At 45.2% G+C, this 19,681-nt stretch overlaps 1 protein-coding gene across 2 annotated transcripts; it reads left to right on the forward strand.

Moving 5' to 3' along the window:
- Window positions 1-163: 163 nt before the first annotated feature.
- Window positions 164-15,695, forward strand: cnot7 (CCR4-NOT transcription complex, subunit 7). Of its 2 annotated transcripts, XM_072439892.1 has the most exons (7): window positions 164-354; window positions 666-789; window positions 1,552-1,745; window positions 3,315-3,476; window positions 12,622-12,766; window positions 13,127-13,237; window positions 14,036-15,695. In XM_072439892.1, the coding sequence occupies exons 2-7, from the start codon at window positions 673-675 to the stop codon at window positions 14,165-14,167; spliced, it is 861 nt and encodes a 286-aa protein (XP_072295993.1). In that variant the 5' UTR covers window positions 164-354; window positions 666-672; the 3' UTR covers window positions 14,168-15,695. The 2 variants fall into 2 exon arrangements, with proteins under 2 accessions (XP_072295993.1, XP_072295994.1); XM_072439893.1 differs by lacking the exon at window positions 164-354 and having other exon boundaries at window positions 666-843.
- Window positions 15,696-19,681: the final 3,986 nt, after the last annotated feature.

The following is a 19,681-nucleotide window of genomic DNA, read 5'->3' on the forward strand; positions in this document are numbered from 1 at the left end:
CTGTGTAATACAGTAACTCTTATTAGCTCTTATCACATTCAGATGTGGTTTAGGGTGGAAAACAATACTACACAACTTACATTACAAATAAATGTTCTATTCAAATGAAACTTAAATAAAGTTGGTCCGTGCGGGCCACGTGCGTGCGTACTTACGCAGGTGGCGTTCACCCTGTGCGTGGTGACGTTGTGTTGTAGGCTAAACGATGATGGCAGCTGTAGGGTGACACCGATGCACATTTCAGAATATAAAGTATTTCAAAGTTGGCGGAAAGCCCCTGACACTTGAACGTGGAGAAAGCTGAAGTTTTAACATTGTAATCGCTTCAAACACTCAGTCGCGGGTCCGGGAACGGTAAGTTTAAGTTTACGAGGCTCCAGCTGCACAAAACATGCAAGTGACGCCGAGTCCTGCGGGTCCTGCGGGTCCTGGGTCTGCGGTGCCCTTTCTGCACATGTCCAGAGCTGCATGACATGTGCATGGAACATGTCCCATTGTGACTGAGGCTTCATGGAGCCTAGGGTAGTTCTGCTGCAGCTGAGCTAAAGGAGAGAGCAGCTAATGTCCTTTACACTGCATCTGTGCATGTGTTTACATCAGTGTCACTGTCCTGCGCCTCATCAGGACATACTACAGCTCTGATGGGGGTGTTTCTGTGCTTGCAGTGGCACTATGCCCGCAGCTACTGTGGATCACAGCCAAAGAATATGTGAGGTTTGGGCCAACAACCTGGAGGAGGAGCTGAAGAGGATCAGACATGTCATCCGCAAATACAACTACATTGCTATGGTATGGACTTGCTTTAAGTTCATTCAGCTTTCCTAATGCATGAGCTCTCTTCAGGTCAGTCAAATGTCATGTTGTCCTCAGGTATTTCTGTTCAACACTTCCATTGAATGTTTGTTCCGATTCAGGCCATTTTATGGATGACTGACCAGATATTAATGCAACAAACAAACAAACAAACAGAGTTTTATTGACTGAGGCTGTCATTATATATGTCTCCATTTGTGACACTTATACAACCCATTTTGACACAATAAGAAGAAATGTGTGTGTCTTAATTGACTTGAAGGCGTATTTGTGTTCCACAAGAAGCTGTACAAGACAAACTAATCATATTTCCAAATGTATGGATCCCCAGAAAGTCGAGCAGTCGCTAAATGAGCATCTCACACTTGCACTTATACAACAAAACATCACCTAATATTCACGTGTCAACAATACACTGCCACATTAAAACACCACGATGTACGATTATATTGAAACTACTTAATGCCACTGACACAAAGCTCAAAAGCAGGAGAATCCCACTTTATCTTTGTAGAACGTGAGCGGCCTCAAACACAAACCCTTTAGTCATTATTACTTTGTAGCAATCATTTGTCATAGAAATTACTCATTTGTTTGAAGCACAGATCTTATCACACTTCATTGAAATAACAAAAAACCAGTGCAAAAAGAATGTGCACCTGATAAGTCCTGGCTCCTTGTGTGTCGCGCGGTAAGTCAGAAGTCAGAATAACGGCGTTTGGCGGCGTCTCTTCGCAGGACACAGAGTTTCCCGGCGTGGTGGCGCGGCCCATCGGCGAGTTCAGGAGTAACGCCGACTATCAGTACCAGTTACTGCGCTGCAACGTGGACCTGCTCAAGATCATCCAGCTCGGACTCACCTTTATGAACGAGCAGGGCGAATATCCCCCCGGGACGTCCACGTGGCAGTTCAACTTCAAATTCAACCTCACGTAAGACGCGGTTGTCGAGGGCGTCGGAGTCCTGTTTTGTGCGGGTTGAATTGTAAAAAATCCCAAACGAATGACTGGAGTTTGTGTCGGAACGTAAACGCCACAAATGCAGTTGAATTGTTTGAAATAAATGCTTCTTGTGTCACGTAATGTAAGTTTAATCGATGAATCGCAACTAATCGATGATGGAAACAGTTGGCAGCGAAGAATAAGTAATTGAATAATCGCTAACGGGTCAATACACAGACACTAAAACACGCCATGAGCTGAGAGAAGAGGTTTTATTACTCAGACCGAGCAGGAATCTACTGTTTTGAATGAAAACACCCTTTTGTCTGAACATATCCTCCACCAGGACGTCCTCAAATGGATTAAGTTCAGCTTTATCTGGGTAAAATTGAGGAATAACGCTCAAATTCACTGGCCTGTCGCATTCTAAACAACAAATCTATGAATCGAAAGAATAATCGCTTGACTTTACATCCATAATCCTCCTCTTTGGGCCTCAAATATCCCAGTGGAAACCCTTTAAATCCTGAAGAACTGAAACGTCTCGCGCTTTGTCTCGGTTTCTACATTTGATAAAACTCGCAGATCTGTTATTCTTATATATTTTGCTTCCTCAAACCTGTGGAAGACTCGATTCCGCGGCCGATCATCTTGAGCGTATCATTCAGGACCGTCCGGATGTGATTGAAAAAAGAGAACATTTGCAATAATCGTTTAATTGACGATGTGTATATGTATAAAGCGGCTTCATATCGGCTTTTATATTATTTGTACTTGCTTTTTTTGTTCTTTTGTGCCACTTTTCCTCTTCCTCTTCTCACGTTTCGTCTCTTTCCGTGTTAGTTTAGTCTTTTTTTTTAGTCCGTCCAGGCTTTAACGACAGAAATGAGCCACAATCTACACAATCCACTCAATCAGGGCTGTTCAAATCAACTCGTCTGGACTCTTTTAGTTGTTTTCTGAAATTTGTAATTGGATTTGGAAATAAAGAGTCTCAAACCCATTTTTATAACAACGACTTTAGCATGATTAAGTCAAAATGTCAAAAAAGACCAAACAATTTCAGATTTGTATCAATAAAACACCAAATATTCTCTATATAGAAGCTTTCGGTCAGCACATTTCACCCTTTATTTGGTTGATAATGTATGTTAAAAGTCTTAATGTGCAATAGAAGTAATTATTTGACTAGACGACTACAAAAATAATAGTTTGTTCCAGCCTTAATCCTCATAGATCTCTAGATATGACCTGCAATATGATGATAACCTTCTCGAGAAATACTTTTTTTGTAATAATGCCACAAACTTGTCTCAATATCAGTACAATATACAATAATATCGGTACATTACATTTGAATTAGATGATCACAACACTATCAACCACTGCTTTTACGGAAAATACTGAATATTTTAACAATCAAAAGGAAATCAATGTGTTTTAAGGAATTCTTGGTCTCATTTCATGGAATTTGTGTCTCGTATTTGCTCCTTTTCATAACTCATAGCTTCTTTTGTGACTCTTGTGAGCTTCTTTTGTGACAGTTTTGTTTCCTGTCAGAGAGGACATGTACGCGCAGGACTCCATCGAGCTCCTCACCACTTCAGGGATTCAGTTTAAGAAGCACGAGGACGAGGGAATCGAGACCTTGTACTTCGCTGAGCTGCTGATGACGTCTGGAGTCGTGCTGTGCGACGGAGTCAAGTGGCTTTCCTTTCACAGGTGACACGGACTGTACAAGAGGCTAAACCAGGGCTAAAAGAGTCTAAACCAGGGCTAAAAGAGGCTGAACCAGGGCTAAAAGGAGGCTGAACCAGGGCTAAAAGGAGGCTGAACCAGGGCTAAAAGAGGCTGAACCAGAGCTAAAAGGAGGCTGAACCAGGGCTAAAAGGAGGCTGAACCAGGGCTAAAAGAGGCTGAACCAGAGCTAAAAGGAGGCTGAACCAGGGCTAAAAGGAGGCTGAACCAGGGCTAAAAGAGGCTGAACCAGGGCTAAAAGAGGCTGAACCAGAGCTAAAAGGAGGCTGAACCAGGGCTAAAAAGGAGGCTGAACCAGGGCTAAAAAGGAGGCTGAACCAGGGCTAAAAAGGAGGCTGAACCAGGGCTAAAAAGGAGGCTGAACCAGGGCTAAAAGAGGCTGAACCAGGGCTAAAAGAGGCTGAACCAGGGCTAAAAGGAGACCGAACCAGGGCTAAAAGAGGCTAAACCAGGGCTAAAAGAGGCTGAACCAAGGCTAAAAGGAGGCTGAACCAGTGCTAAAAGGAGGCTGAACCAAGGCTAAAAGGAGGCTGAACCAGGGCTAAAAGGAGGCTGAACCAGTGCTAAAAGAGGCTGAACCAGGGCTAAAAGAGGCTAAACCAGGGCTAAAAGAGCCTAAACCAGGGCTAAAAGAGGCTAAACCAGGGCTAAAAGAGGCTAAACCAGGGCTAAAAGAGGCTAAACCAGGGCTAAAAGGAGGCTGAACCAGGGCTAAAAGGAGGCTAAACCAGGGCTAAAAGGAGGCTAAACCAGGGCTAAAAGAGGCTGAACCAGGGCTAAAAGGAGGCTGAACCAGGGCTAAAAGAGTCTAAACCAGGGCTAAAAGAGGCTGAACCAGGGCTAAAAGGAGGCTGAACCAGGGCTAAAAGGAGGCTGAACCAGGGCTAAAAGAGGCTGAACCAGAGCTAAAAGGAGGCTGAACCAGGGCTAAAAGGAGGCTGAACCAGGGCTAAAAGAGGCTGAACCAGAGCTAAAAGGAGGCTGAACCAGGGCTAAAAGGAGGCTGAACCAGGGCTAAAAGAGGCTGAACCAGGGCTAAAAGAGGCTGAACCAGAGCTAAAAGGAGGCTGAACCAGGGCTAAAAAGGAGGCTGAACCAGGGCTAAAAAGGAGGCTGAACCAGGGCTAAAAAGGAGGCTGAACCAGGGCTAAAAAGGAGGCTGAACCAGGGCTAAAAGGAGGCTGAACCAGGGCTAAAAAGGAGGCTGAACCAGGGCTAAAAGAGGCTGAACCAGGGCTAAAAGAGGCTGAACCAGGGCTAAAAGGAGACCGAACCAGGGCTAAAAGAGGCTAAACCAGGGCTAAAAGAGGCTGAACCAAGGCTAAAAGGAGGCTGAACCAGTGCTAAAAGGAGGCTGAACCAAGGCTAAAAGGAGGCTGAACCAGGGCTAAAAGGAGGCTGAACCAGTGCTAAAAGAGGCTGAACCAGGGCTAAAAGAGGCTAAACCAGGGCTAAAAGAGGCTAAACCAGGGCTAAAAGAGGCTAAACCAGGGCTAAAAGAGGCTAAACCAGGGCTAAAAGGAGGCTGAACCAGGGCTAAAAGGAGGCTAAACCAGGGCTAAAAGGAGGCTAAACCAGGGCTAAAAGAGGCTGAACCAGGGCTAAAAGGAGGCTAAACCAGGGCTAAAAGAGGCTAAACCAGGGCTAAAAGAGGCTGAACCAGGGCTAAAAGAGGCTGAACCAGGGCTCAAAGGAGGCTGAACCAGGGCTAAAAGGAGGCTAAACCAGGGCTAAAAGAGGCTGAACCAGGGCTAAAAGGAGGCTGAACCAGGGCTAAAGGAGGCTGAACCAGGGCTCAAAGGAGGCTGAACCAGGGCTCAAAGGAGGCTGAACCAGGGCTAAAAGGAGGCTGAACCAGGGCTAAAAGGAGGCTAAACCAGGGCTAAAAGAGGCTGAACCAGGGCTAAAAGAGGCTGAACCAGGGCTAAAAGAGGCTGAACCAGGGCTAAAAGGAGACCAAACCAGGGCTAAAAGAGGCTAAACCAGGGCTAAAAGAGGCTGAACCAAGGCTATAAGAGGCTGAACCAGGGCTAAAAGAGGCTGAACCAGGGCTAAAAGGAGGCTGAACCAGGGCTAAAAGGAGGCTGAACCAGGGCTCAAAGGAGGCTGAACCAGGGCTAAAAGAGGCTAAACCAGGTCTAAAAGGAGACCAAACCAGGTCTAAAAGAGGCCGAACCAGGGCTAAAAGAGGCTGAACCAGGGCTAAAAGGAGGCTGAACCAGGGCTAAAAGGAGGCTGAACCAGGGCTAAAAGAGGCTAAACCAGGGCTAAAAGGAGGCTAAACCAGGGCTAAAAGGAGGCTGAACCAGGGCTAAAAGAGGCTGAACCAGGGCTAAAAGAGGCTGAACCAGGGCTAAAAGGAGGCTAAACCAGGGCTAAAAGAGGCTGAACCAGGGCTAAAAGAGGCTGAACCAGGGCTCAAAGGAGGCTGAACCAGGGCTAAAAGGAGGCTAAACCAGGGCTAAAAGAGGCTGAACCAGGGCTAAAAGGAGGCTGAACCAGGGCTAAAGGAGGCTGAACCAGGGCTAAAAGAGGCTGAACCAGGGCTAAAAGAGGCTAAACCAGGTCTAAAAGGAGACCAAACCAGGTCTAAAAGGAGACCGAACCAGGGCTAAAAGGAGGCTGAACCAGGGCTAAAAGGAGGCTGAACCAGGGCTCAAAGGAGGCTAAACCAGGGCTAAAAGAGGCTGAACCAGGGCTAAAAGAGGCTGAACCAGGGCTAAAAGGAGGCTGAACCAGGGCTAAAAGGAGGCTGAACCAGGGTTAAAAGGAGGCTGAACCAGGGCTAAAAGGAGGCTGAACCAGGGCTAAAGGAGGCTGAACCAGGGCTCAAAGGAGGCTGAACCAGGGCTAAAAGGAGGCTGAACCAGGGCTAAAAGGAGGCTAAACCAGGGCTAAAAGAGGCTGAACCAGGGCTAAAAGAGGCTGAACCAGGGCTAAAAGAGGCTGAACCAGGGCTAAAAGGAGACCAAACCAGGGCTAAAAGAGGCTAAACCAGGGCTAAAAGAGGCTGAACCAAGGCTATAAGAGGCTGAACCAGGGCTAAAAGGAGGCTGAACCAGGGCTAAAAGGAGGCTGAACCAGGGCTCAAAGGAGGCTGAACCAGGGCTAAAGGAGGCTGAACCAGGGCTAAAAGGAGGCTAAACCAGGGCTAAAAGGAGGCTGAACCAGGGCTAAAAGGAGGCTGAACCAGGGCTAAAGGAGGCTGAACCAGGGCTCAAAGGAGGCTGAACCAGTGCTAAAAGGAGGCTGAACCAAGGCTAAAAGGAGGCTGAACCAGGGCTAAAAGGAGGCTGAACCAGTGCTAAAAGAGGCTGAACCAGGGCTAAAAGAGGCTAAACCAGGGCTAAAAGAGGCTAAACCAGGGCTAAAAGAGGCTAAACCAGGGCTAAAAGAGGCTAAACCAGGGCTAAAAGGAGGCTGAACCAGGGCTAAAAGGAGGCTAAACCAGGGCTAAAAGGAGGCTAAACCAGGGCTAAAAGGAGGCTAAACCAGGGCTAAAAGAGGCTGAACCAGGGCTAAAAGGAGGCTAAACCAGGGCTAAAAGAGGCTAAACCAGGGCTAAAAGAGGCTGAACCAGGGCTAAAAGAGGCTGAACCAGGGCTCAAAGGAGGCTGAACCAGGGCTAAAAGGAGGCTAAACCAGGGCTAAAAGAGGCTAAACCAGGGCTAAAAGAGGCTGAACCAGGGCTAAAAGAGGCTGAACCAGGGCTCAAAGGAGGCTGAACCAGGGCTAAAAGGAGGCTAAACCAGGGCTAAAAGAGGCTGAACCAGGGCTAAAAGAGGCTGAACCAGGGCTAAAAGGAGGCTGAACCAGGGCTAAAGGAGGCTGAACCAGGGCTCAAAGGAGGCTGAACCAGGGCTAAAAGGAGGCTGAACCAGGGCTAAAAGGAGGCTGAACCAGGGCTAAAAGGAGGCTAAACCAGGGCTAAAAGAGGCTGAACCAGGGCTAAAAGAGGCTGAACCAGGGCTAAAAGAGGCTGAACCAGGGCTAAAAGGAGACCAAACCAGGGCTAAAAGGAGGCTAAACCAGGGCTAAAAGAGGCTGAACCAAGGCTATAAGAGGCTGAACCAGGGCTAAAAGAGGCTGAACCAGGGCTCAAAGGAGGCTGAACCAGGGCTAAAAGGAGGCTGAACCAGGGCTAAAAGGAGGCTGAACCAGGGCTAAAAGGAGGCTGAACCAGGGCTCAAAGGAGGCTGAACCAGGGCTCAAAGGAGGCTGAACCAGGGCTCAAAGGAGGCTGAACCAGGGCTCAAAGGAGGCTGAACCAGGGCTCAAAGGAGGCTGAACCAGGGCTAAAAGAGGCTAAACCAGGGCTAAAAGAGGCTAAACCAGGTCTAAAAGGAGACCAAACCAGGTCTAAAAGAGGCCGAACCAGGGCTAAAAGGAGGCTGAACCAGGGCTAAAAGAGGCTAAACCAGGGCTAAAAGGAGGCTAAACCAGGGCTAAAAGGAGGCTAAACCAGGGCTAAAAGGAGGCTGAACCAGGGCTAAAAGAGGCTGAACCAGGGCTAAAAGAGGCTGAACCAGGGCTAAAAGGAGGCTAAACCAGGGCTAAAAGAGGCTGAACCAGGGCTAAAAGAGGCTGAACCAGGGCTCAAAGGAGGCTGAACCAGGGCTAAAAGGAGGCTAAACCAGGGCTAAAAGAGGCTGAACCAGGGCTAAAAGGAGGCTGAACCAGGGCTAAAGGAGGCTGAACCAGGGCTAAAAGAGGCTGAACCAGGGCTAAAAGAGGCTGAACCAGGGCTAAAAGAGGCTGAACCAGGGCTAAAAGAGGCTAAACCAGGTCTAAAAGGAGACCAAACCAGGTCTAAAAGGAGACCGAACCAGGGCTAAAAGGAGGCTGAACCAGGGCTAAAAGGAGGCTGAACCAGGGCTAAAAGGAGGCTGAACCAGGGCTAAAAGGAGGCTAAACCAGGGCTAAAAGGAGGCTGAACCAGGGCTAAAAGGAGGCTGAACCAGGGCTAAAAGGAGGCTGAACCAGGGCTAAAAAGAGGCTGAACCAGGGCTAAAAGGAGGCTGAACCAGGGCTAAAAGAGGCTGAACCAGGGCTAAAAGAGGCTGAACCAGGGCTCAAAGGAGGCTGAACCAGGGCTAAAAGGAGGCTGAACCAGGGCTAAAAGGAGGCTGAACCAGGGCTAAAAGGAGGCTGAACCAGGGCTAAAAGGAGGCTGAACCAGGGCTAAAGGAGGCTGAACCAGGGCTCAAAGGAGGCTGAACCAGGGCTCAAAGGAGGCTGAACCAGGGCTCAAATGAGGCTAAACCAGGGCTAAAAGAGGCTGAACCAGGGCTAAAAGAGGCTGAACCAGGGCTAAAAGAGGCTGAACCAGGGCTAAAAGGAGGCTGAACCAGGGCTAAAAGGAGGCTGAACCAGGGTTAAAAGGAGGCTGAACCAGGGCTAAAAGGAGGCTGAACCAGGGCTAAAAGGAGGCTGAACCAGGGCTAAAGGAGGCTGAACCAGGGCTCAAAGGAGGCTGAACCAGGGCTAAAAGGAGGCTGAACCAGGGCTAAAAGGAGGCTAAACCAGGGCTAAAAGTGGCTGAACCAGGGCTAAAAGAGGCTGAACCAGGGCTAAAAGAGGCTGAACCAGGGCTAAAAGGAGACCAAACCAGGGCTAAAAGAGGCTGAACCAGGGCTAAAAGAGGCTGAACCAAGGCTATAAGAGGCTGAACCAGGGCTAAAAGGAGGCTGAACCAGGGCTAAAAGGAGGCTGAACCAGGGCTAAAAGAGGCTAAACCAGGGCTAAAAGAGGCTGAACCAGGGCTCAAAGGAGGCTGAACCAGGGCTAAAAGGAGGCTGAACCAGGGCTAAAAGGAGGCTGAACCAGGGCTAAAGGAGGCTGAACCAGGGCTAAAAGGAGGCTAAACCAGGGCTAAAAGGAGGCTAAACCAGGGCTAAAAGGAGGCTGAACCAGGGCTAAAAGGAGGCTGAACCAGGGCTAAAAGGAGGCTAAACCAGGGCTAAAAGGAGGCTAAACCAGGGCTAAAAGGAGGCTGAACCAGGGCTAAAAGGAGGCTAAACCAGGGCTAAAAGGAGGCTGAACCAGGGCTAAAAGGAGGCTGAACCAGGGCTAAAAGGAGGCTAAACCAGGGCTAAAAGGAGGCTAAACCAGGGCTAAAAGGAGGCTGAACCAGGGCTAAAAGGAGGCTAAACCAGGGCTAAAAGGAGGCTAAACCAGGGCTAAAAGAGGCTGAACCAGGGCTAAAAGAGGCTGAACCAGGGCTAAAAGAGGCTGAACCAGGGCTAAAAGGAGGCTAAACCAGGGCTAAAAGAGGCTGAACCAGAGCTCAAAGGAGGCTGAACCAGGGCTAAAAGGAGGCTAAACCAGGGCTAAAAGAGGCTGAACCAGGGCTAAAAGAGGCTGAACCAGGGCAAAAAGAGGCTGAACCAGGGTAAAAAGAGGCTGAACCAGGGCTAAAAGGAGGCTAAACCAGGGCTAAAAGGAGGCTAAACCAGGGCTAAAAGGAGGCTAAACCAGGGCTAAAAGGAGGCTAAACCAGGGCTAAAAGGAGGCTAAATTAGGTCTAAAAGGAGACCAAACCAGGTCTAAAAGGAGACCAAACCAGGTCTAAAAGGAGACTAAACCAGGTCTAAAAGAAGACTAGAGAGAATTTTTTGGGACAAATATTATAGATATAAGATGATCAGAACAAACAAGTTTTTACATAATAATTTGGTATATAAGCTACATAGAAAAAGCTTCAGTTGTAGTCATCTGGACTCAGTTAGAAAAAATAGACGTTTCGACTCTCAGCCAAGAGTCATTGTCAATAAAAGAATTTAGATCGAGAACTCCGATATTAATACTGTTCTGTGGTAAGACCCGCCCATTGGGCGGAGCCTTCCTGAAGTAGAAAGAGTTGTTTGTTTCAACAGAAACTCCCCCCTTGTATCTACCGAGCCTATTCAGAATTTTAATGGGCTATTAGAATCCTCTTTGTCTTTGTGAGACCCTGGCTCAACCACCCTGAGTACCTGATTAGCATCTAAATGTCCTGGTCCTGGTCCTCTACCTTTCCAGGGGTTCAGTACTCCATTATAGATACCAGGAAGATTGAATCTTAGCCCTCCATTCCTGTTTAAAGAAGGTCTTTCTTTTTTAACAAAAATAGCTTCCTTGACTCCTCTTTTAAACCATCTTTTCTCCCTGCTTAAAACCTTCACCTCACCGTCTTCAAACGAGTGATTAGAGGCTTCAAGATGGAGATGCACGGCACTCTGTGGTCCTGAACTTGTATTTCTTCTGTGCTGATAAAGCCTCTTGTGTAGAGGCTGTTTCGTCTCACCTATGTAACGTTCTTTACAGCTTTCTTCACTGCATTGGATCGAATAAACTACATTGCTCTGTTTTTGAGTCGGCAACTTGTCCTTAGGATGAACCAGTTTTTGTCTTAAAGTGTTTCCTGGTTTAAAATAAACAGGGACTTCGTGTTGTCTAAAAATTCTCTGCAGTTTTTCCGACAGGCCAGACACATAAGGGATAGAAACACCCTTCCTTCTCTGTTCAGTTTCCCTTTTGTCCTGCTTCTTGGTTCTCTTCACTCTGTTGAGGGCCCAAGCGGGGTAACCACAGGCTGAGAGGGCATTTCGGACATGTTTTTCCTCTTTCTTCTTGCCCTCTGAGCTGGTGGGCACACCTTGAGCTCTGTATTGTAAGGTTCTGATCACACTCAGCTTGTGCTGTAGTGGGTGGTTGGAACCAAAGAGCAGATACTGGTCCGTGTGTGTAGGTTTCCTATATACTTCTATTTGGAGTTTCCCGTCCTCTCCTCTGATCGTGGAACAATCAAGAAAGGCCAAGCGATTCTCCTTAGCGTCTTCTCTTGTAAACCTGATATGTGGGTCCACAGCATTGATGTGATCAGAGAAGGTTTCCAGCTCTTGTTTCTTGATTGTTACAAAAGTATCATCGACATAGCGAAGCCACAGTTTTGGGGCTATGCCTGAGAAAGAGGCCAGTGCCTTCTTCTCAAAGTGCTCCATGTACAGGTTGGCCACTATGGGAGAGACGGGCGAGCCCATGGCACAGCCATGAATCTGTCTGTAAAATTGTCCCCGGAATTGAAAGTAAGTGGTGTTCAGACAGATGTCCAACAGTTTACATATGTGTTCAGGTGTCAGTTTGGTCCTTTCCTGTAGGGTGGTGTCTTCCTGCAGTCTGATCCTCACCGCTGCTACTGCATCAGAGGTCGGGATGCAGGTGAACAGGGACACAACATCATATGAAACCATGAGGTCATCTGGGTCCAGTTGGAGATGTTTCACTTTATCCACAAAGTTGTGCGTGTTTTCCACATGATGTTCCGAATTCCCCACAAGCGGAGCCAATATAGTTGTTAAATGCTTGGCCACATTGTAAGTGATGGAATCTGTGCTGCACACTATTGGTCTGAGTGGAACATCCTTTTTGTGTATTTTTGGAAGGCCATAAATGCAGGGCATGGCTTCACCAGGATACAGTCTGTAATACAGAGGCCGGTCTATCGCTTCCTCTTTTTCCAGCCTTTGTAAACAGTCTATCACTTTCTTCTTGTAGCCACTGGTCGGATCTCTTTTCAAGCGTTCGTATGTGGTCGTGTCCTCGAGGAGGGTGTGGACTTTGGCATCTGGTATCTATACCAGCACCTGGTATCTATAATGGTATACTGAACCCCTGGAAAGGTAGAGGACCAGGACCAGGACATTTAGATGCTAATCAGGTACTCAGGGTGGGTGAGCCAGGGTCTCACAAAGACAAAGAGGATTCTAATAGCCCATTAAAATTCTGAATAGGCTAGCTCGGTAGATACAAGGGGGAAGTTTCTGTTGAAACAAACAACTCTTTCTACTTCAGGAAGGCTCCGCCCAATGGGCGGGTCTTACCACAGAACAGTATTAATATCGGAGTTCTCGATCTAAATTCTTTTATTGACAATGACTCTTGGATGAGAGTCGAAACGTCTATTTTTTTCTAACTGAGTCCAGATGACTACAACTGAAGCTTTTTCTACTATGGAACACGCCTGGACGAATGAGGGATTACACCGACATATATAAGCTACAATTACATGAGTGACTTTCTGCTCTTGCTACATTTGAGTTTTATGACTTTAAATCGTGTTTGTTTGCAGTGGGTATGACTTCGGATACCTCATCAAAATTCTGTCCAACGCAAACCTGCCCGAGGAAGAGGTGGACTTCTTTGAGATTCTGCGTTTGTATTTCCCGGTGATCTACGACGTCAAGTACCTCATGAAGAGCTGTAAAAATCTAAAGGTGAGAAGACGTGACCAGGGGAGAAAAACCTGTGTCTTTTGTCAGAGAGTCGGTCCAATCCTGACGCAGCAGACGATGAGCGACATGTGGCTCTGTGGCTCTGCTTCTATCATGGCGCTGGTGTTGCCTCGTTACTAAGGAAACGCCTCAGATAACTATTGTTTTTGTACAACATTATATATTAGTCAGTGTGTGGCAGTGAACATGGAGTAGGCCATTATTGGTGGTATCCAGAGGTTGGTAATTCAATCCCAGCTCCAACCGGTGTGTGCTGTTGTGTCCTTGAGCCAGACGCTCCTCCTTCCTCACTGTGAGGTCGTGTATAACTGACTGTGGTTGTGTTTCACTGCTGTGTTTCAGGGCGGTTTGCAGGAAGTGGCGGAGCAGCTGGAGCTGGAGAGGATCGGGCCTCAGCATCAGGCCGGCTCGGACTCTTTACTCACAGGAATGGCTTTCTTTAAGATGAGAGAGGTGAGCTAGGATCTAGGAGCTAGGAGCTAGGAACTAGGAGCTAGGATCTAGGGGCTAGTGTTCATGCTTGACCTAGAAGAGGCCATAAATTGTAACTGTTCAGCTCTGACTAGTGCATATTGTCCTTAGGCAAGACACTTCCCACACTTCTGTGTATAAAGCATGAGTTATGAGTGTTTGGTGGTGGTTGGAGGCACAGATTGGCAGCCACACTTCTGTCAGTCTGCCTCAGGGCAGCTGTAGCTTTGGAAGTACTTACCACCACAAAGTGGAGAGCTTAAACGCCTGATCTGACCAGGGCTGAGTCTGATTAAATCTGGGATGCTGACAGTGAACAATAAAACCTATTGTTAAGAAATGATCAATATCTCTTTGACTCCAGAACATGACAAGTCAGTTGATTATTTCCATTTTTAAACTTTAAGCTAGTTTAGTTCATGGACTTGAGGCAAATGACTGCTTCCTGATTTAAGTGATTCTGTGAAGCCTGAAACAATAGATATTATTGTTAACCACAATAATTTGGGCCTTTATAATCCTGACACATTATGTCAGTGTCTCTCATCGTGTGGCTCTCATGTTCCCTTCTGACTTCCACGTCCACTGTGTGTGAGTGAAAGAGTGTGTGTGATCATTAACACGCACTGTCCACACCAAATACACAAATAACACTGACTCACAAACATGTCTTTAAGCAAGTTTTAAGCAAAAAAAAACAGTTTGATTTATCTTTAAAATGGTGATGTTAATTTCTGAGCATTCATACTGTACAACCACTTACACGTGTGCTCTTCTCAGATGTTCTTTGAGGATCACATCGACGATGCCAAGTACTGCGGCCACTTGTACGGGCTCGGCTCCGGCTCCGCCTACGTCCAGAACGGGACGGGAAACGCCTACGAGGAGGAAGCCAACAAGCAGCAGTCGTGACCTCCCACCTGATCTCGCTCCATCCTCCATCGCCATGACAACAATCCACGCCGAGCCCCAAACGTGACGGATAAACATAGGGGGAAACATCCACGTGTTTAGGTCAATTTAAGGCCTGTGTTTGGGAGTCTAGTCTTTTTATTCCCGAGAAGCAGCTTTGATGGTCGGTTCAGTTCGAATTGCTTGAGGAAAAAAAAATGACGTGGATTTTAGTTTTCCTGAAATGTTCTGTAGATTTTTGCACTTTAAAACTCTAACCTGATTTTATAAGGAAAGCTCAAATGTCACTCCACGCCTCTTTCTCCCTCCCTCTCTCTTCTCTGTTGCCTTCTGAATATTTGCTATTTTTTTACATTGTGTGGTTCTGTCTCATCGTCGCCACTTCTGCCGCCAAGTTCAGCCAAGCTAATAATATCTTTTAAAGAAACGCTAATTTATTAAAACACGTCAGAAAGCTCCTTCATTTTGCAGTGGGAAGTGGAGTGCCCCGTGAATGTCTTCTTTACATGCAAAGTACTGTTTGTTTTCTTTGTTGTTCATGCAGATCGAGCTATCGTTTGATCAGATATATGGGGGGGAATAAGTAATAATGTAGCATGATGTTAAACACGCTAGCACTATTGTACCTGTGGGTTTCACACCTTGAAAATTGTGCTCTTCCAGTATCCGAAGTGAACCGTTCTCTTCAAACATTTGGACGTGTGTGTTTGTTTTTGTTTTTCAAAATGGTGTTTTTTGAGGTCCTGCAAGACTTGTCCATGTCGTTTATGATTTTGTTTTAATTTGAACCGAGTTTTATTCCTGTTCCAAATCAGCTCTTCATAATAAATGCGTGTAGGCCTCTTTCAGTCCCGGGTCAATCCTCGTTTGCTCCCGGGTTTGTCCCAGTCACACCATGAGTTCAGAGGGACAGTTTTTGCCCCTGGTTTTGTCCATTTTTAGTTCTTCTTAATCCATAGTTTGGTATAACAGGTCGATTTCACTGTAATATAAATAAGGAAAATCTGAATTTAATGAAAAGTTGAGGTATTCTGAGCCGAAAACGGATGTGTCCCAACTTTTGACAGGTTCTTTGAGACTATATTTTAAATGGAGCAAAACCAAAGCCTTCAAATTGACCCTGGATAAGATTGAGCTGCTCCGACGTCGCACCACAACTACTCCTGTTTAGAGAGTGCAATTCATTTTGTTTGTAGCTTTTTAGGGTAGTAATAATAGAAGGAAACACTTTTATTCTTTGGAAACCGCTTTGCTTTTAAATATTTAGTTTGTTTTTCTTGATTAATATTCCACTCTGCGTTTTTGAGCCGCATGTGTTGACATGTTTGATAAAGGAGGTGTTGGACTTGTGTTGAGTTGCAGGCTGACGTTTGTGCAGATTTGTTCATAAATTAGGATAATATAAAGGTTTAACAGCTCACTCTTTTGTTTTTGCAGCATGACACACTGTAAACAGGAATATGCAATACACCTGAGGGTTGTTTTTAGGTTATTTTGTAAATAAAGGCTTCAAACTTTTCTACCATCATTAGACTCATGTTGGTTTATGTCAAGATCAATATAAGAAAATACAATATACTCTTAATGGTGTGATGAATCTAGCGTTAATACGTTTTTTTTAAATGTGAATTATTTAACTTTTCTGGCACAGCAAGAACGCATGAAGTATGCTGTGCCATTAAACACATAAATGTGAGTTTGATATGTTTAATGCCATTTTGTGGAACATGACAGGCAAAGCAGTAACATCTCAGTATCACCACCCACGAGAAAAGTGACTCAGTGCACCTTTAAACAATAGACGTGGGTAGTACCTACTAATTTACTCATTAACTTTAAAAAATGTAGTGTAGGCCACTAATTGGATATCATTTAGTTTTTCACAATTTTTATGGTTTGACTTTTGAATACCATATTTTGATTTAATTTTTTTATTTATTTTATTATTTATTTTTTTAATTCATTTTATTGTCCTTCAGATTACATTTACCTCAATTCAAAATTAGATCTTTTGTTTTAGCTTATTAATATGTTCAGTTCAGTTACATCCAGACAAGTACTTTTCGAAGTAACTTTACTCTTACTTCTCCCACAGTTTTGGCCACTCTACAAACCCTTGTTAAATAGTTTCTCAGAAAATGTAACTGAACCTCCGCACTGTCCACTGTTGGTCCCAATCATTTTAAAAACATATATTTTACCTTAAACTTAACAAGAATCAAATGAGTCGCACTCTAAACTAATCAAACTAGCCGGTAATCTGCACAGATATACGTAGTTGATTCAATGTATTTTAGTATTTATTCATCCCGTTAATGTCTTTTATTCTGCGTAACCATTATTCTTCTGCTTTTGAGACATTTACCAACACTTTTCTCTTAATAAACTTATTTTTCTGCTCCATTAGGACGTAGTTGTACATAAGTTATGATCTCAACATGTCTCGTGGTTCTACAGGACATGAAATAAAGCCAAATAAATGCAAATTAACATCAAATTCACCACAATATGACTGATCGCTGTTCCGTTGAAAAAGACTCGACACGTTCAGTGGTTTGAGGCCGAAGAAGAGCTTGTTTATTGGTCATAAGGCATCAGCACTGCACAGTACACGTTCCCCACGCACGGAATAGAAAAATATAGATGTCACGGTCACGGTAGGAGATATATTCAGACGAGCGTACATTCAAAACGAGACCCGCAGTAACGTACAGAGCATTCAGAGACGTTTCGGGAGACGGCTGTTTTGATTTTGTTCGGGTTTCGTTTTTTTTTTTGTTTTGTTGCACCGACGGTAAAAAGAAACGCTCACACTTCACGGTGACGAGTGTGTGGAGTTCAGCAGCAGAGGCGGTCGCTTCGGTGTCGTGCTGAGAAGCGAAGGACAAAAGGGAGTTTAAGAGTCGGAGAATGTCTGTCTTTGAGTCGGAGAAAGTGTTAAACGCCTCATTACTGACGACGACGAGCAGAATAACCACGGTAACTTGCACATTAAGGATGAATAGGAATCGCGACGCTGCAGCTGTGTAAATTTTTGGCCAGAATTGAGTGTTTTTCGAGTCCATTTTTAAACCTAAATCTAAATTGTAACATGTAATTGTGCCAGAGGCGTGCCAAAATATCGATATATCGTGATATTAAATTTGGTGATACAGTATCGATATCGTGGGGCTGCTGTATCGCCATGAGTCATTTTTGAACTTGAATTATTTTATTTTGAATTATATTTTGATGATTAAAATGATTCTATTTCATTTTCATTCTGAGTTTGTGCAGGTCGTGGTTTAGCAAAGAAAAATGTTGTTAAAATGTATCGGGTTGTGTAAAGAATCGTGATGATTATCGTGCGCAATATATCGATTATCGCAAAATCGTGATGATGTCGTATCGTGAGCCGCGTATCACATCGAATAGTGTTTTCATTTTGAGTTTGTGCAGGTTTTTTGACAAAGTTAAAATGTATTAAAAATAGTGATGTATCGTAGAATATCGTGAGCAATATATCGATTATCGCACGCATTGCAAAATCCTGATATCATCGTGTCGTGAGCCGTGTATTGTGTCGAATCGAAGGACCCTGCGACTCTCTAAATTGTACGTTGTGGGATTTTTGAGTCGTGGGAAGACGGACGAAGACCGGATTTACGAGTCGCGTTTCGGACTGAAGTCGGACTCGAGTCGCTGTTTTAACGATTAAATGGACCAAGGCTTCGGGACTCGACTTGGACCTGGAGCCGACTTGAGACGACTCCACTTCTTCATCTGTGACTCTTTCTTTCTTTCTTTTTAAGTGAGACAGTTGACAGAAGTCATAGAAATGACCAAAATACAGATTGTATTCGATAATTTGGTACAAACACTTGAAAGGACTTGAACCTGGGACTTGACTTTGGACTTGTCTCTCATTGACTTTGAGATTGACTTGAGCAAAACACGTCCCGATTGTCGCAGTACAACGCAGTAAGTCCGATCCTCTGAAAAGTACCTCAGCAAAAACTAATCGAGGGTGTGAAGATTCTCATCATGGCCGCAACTAACGATCATGTTGCTGATTGCAATTAGTCGAGCGGTTATTCGTCCGACTGGCTTGTTTAGGACGCAAAAGTCACGATTTTTACTGAATTTGACCCGGATAAAGCTGAAGTGAAGCCTTTGGAAGAGCCCGGCGGAGCACATTTACGGACAAAAACCACGTATTTGTCAAATGCACTGAATTCGCAGACTTTCCGCGTCATATTTCGTGCAATCGCGGCTCAATTTGAGTCGTAAAAACGTCTTTTCTCAGCTCGTGGCACGTTCAGGAACCTGCGTGTGGACCGCTTAACGATTATTTCTTGAATCGACAAAGCCTGAACTGTGGAGAGACTCTGGACCAGGAGATGCACCTAAACACAAACCATAATATATATGGAGCGCAGAGTGGCACGCGACAGCACAACGTAACTCAAAGGAGACAAAACAAACTGACGGGGGGTTCATTTCTCAGCACAACACCGGTGATCTGAGGTTGAGAGAGTTTGGCAGCTATTGTAGTCGGGTGTAACGGCAAAAGATCCACACTCATTCATGCTTTTAAAATCGAAAAGAGCCCTTAGTTACATGGAAAGTATGTTTTTTTCTTGTTTTTCCTCAAGCATAAAGAAGGTTCACTACGACAGACATCCTGAGATGACGCATGCATCAGTCCTTTTGTTTCTCCGATATAAAAATGGCTAAAACAGTCTCAACATCGACGTACGGTTTGTTGTCGGCGCTAGTCTAAAATGTTTGGCAACTCTTTCTACGCTCTACAGTCGAGATGCAACACAAATATCGTGAGATATACTGTGTGTGTCGTGTGTTCTTTTTTTTTTTAACTTCTTTTTTAAACAATCTGTGTGCTTTTCAGACAAACGTGAGTGAACTGCTTTTTTTTTCCCCAGCATAAAAAGTAACAGAGAGCAGTCGTGATGCGGTGGTTTGTCTTGCGGTAGAGCCCTCTTCCAAACAGGCGCGTGGGGATAGAAATCCCACCGCCGCCGTGTAACGTTCAGGCACAAACTCAACGAGAGGGACGACCTGCAGGGAAACAAGCAGAGAAAAGAGAGAAATGTGACAAGCCACGCTCCAGAAATGATCGTTTGACACATAAAAACGGCTTTATTTTGTTGAATCAATGTTTAAAGGGTCAGAAAAATGTGTTTCCTGTGTAAATTGTGCGAGACGTTCTGGTTTCTCGCGAGTGAAATGTCATTAATGTGTTTAATAATCAACTTTTCTTCACAAACGCAAGGACCAACGCCTCATACTAACATGAATTAACTTAAAGGTCCCATAACATGCAAAATCGACTTTTCAGAGCTTTTAACCTTCTTACATTGCTATTTGTGCTTCATACATGTATCCAGAGTGTTTTTTAGATTGATTCCCGCAGTGTTTCGCGAATCTCCAAACTGACGGGCGGTGTCTACAAGACCGCATCATAACCACAGGTACGCGTTTATATATATATATATATATATATATATATATATA

Source organism: Eucyclogobius newberryi, unplaced genomic scaffold (assembly GCF_026437365.1).
Source record: "Eucyclogobius newberryi isolate DKJ021-1_F unplaced genomic scaffold, fEucNew1.0.hap1 SCAF_11, whole genome shotgun sequence".
Classification (NCBI taxonomy): Eukaryota; Metazoa; Chordata; class Actinopteri; order Gobiiformes; family Gobiidae; genus Eucyclogobius; species Eucyclogobius newberryi.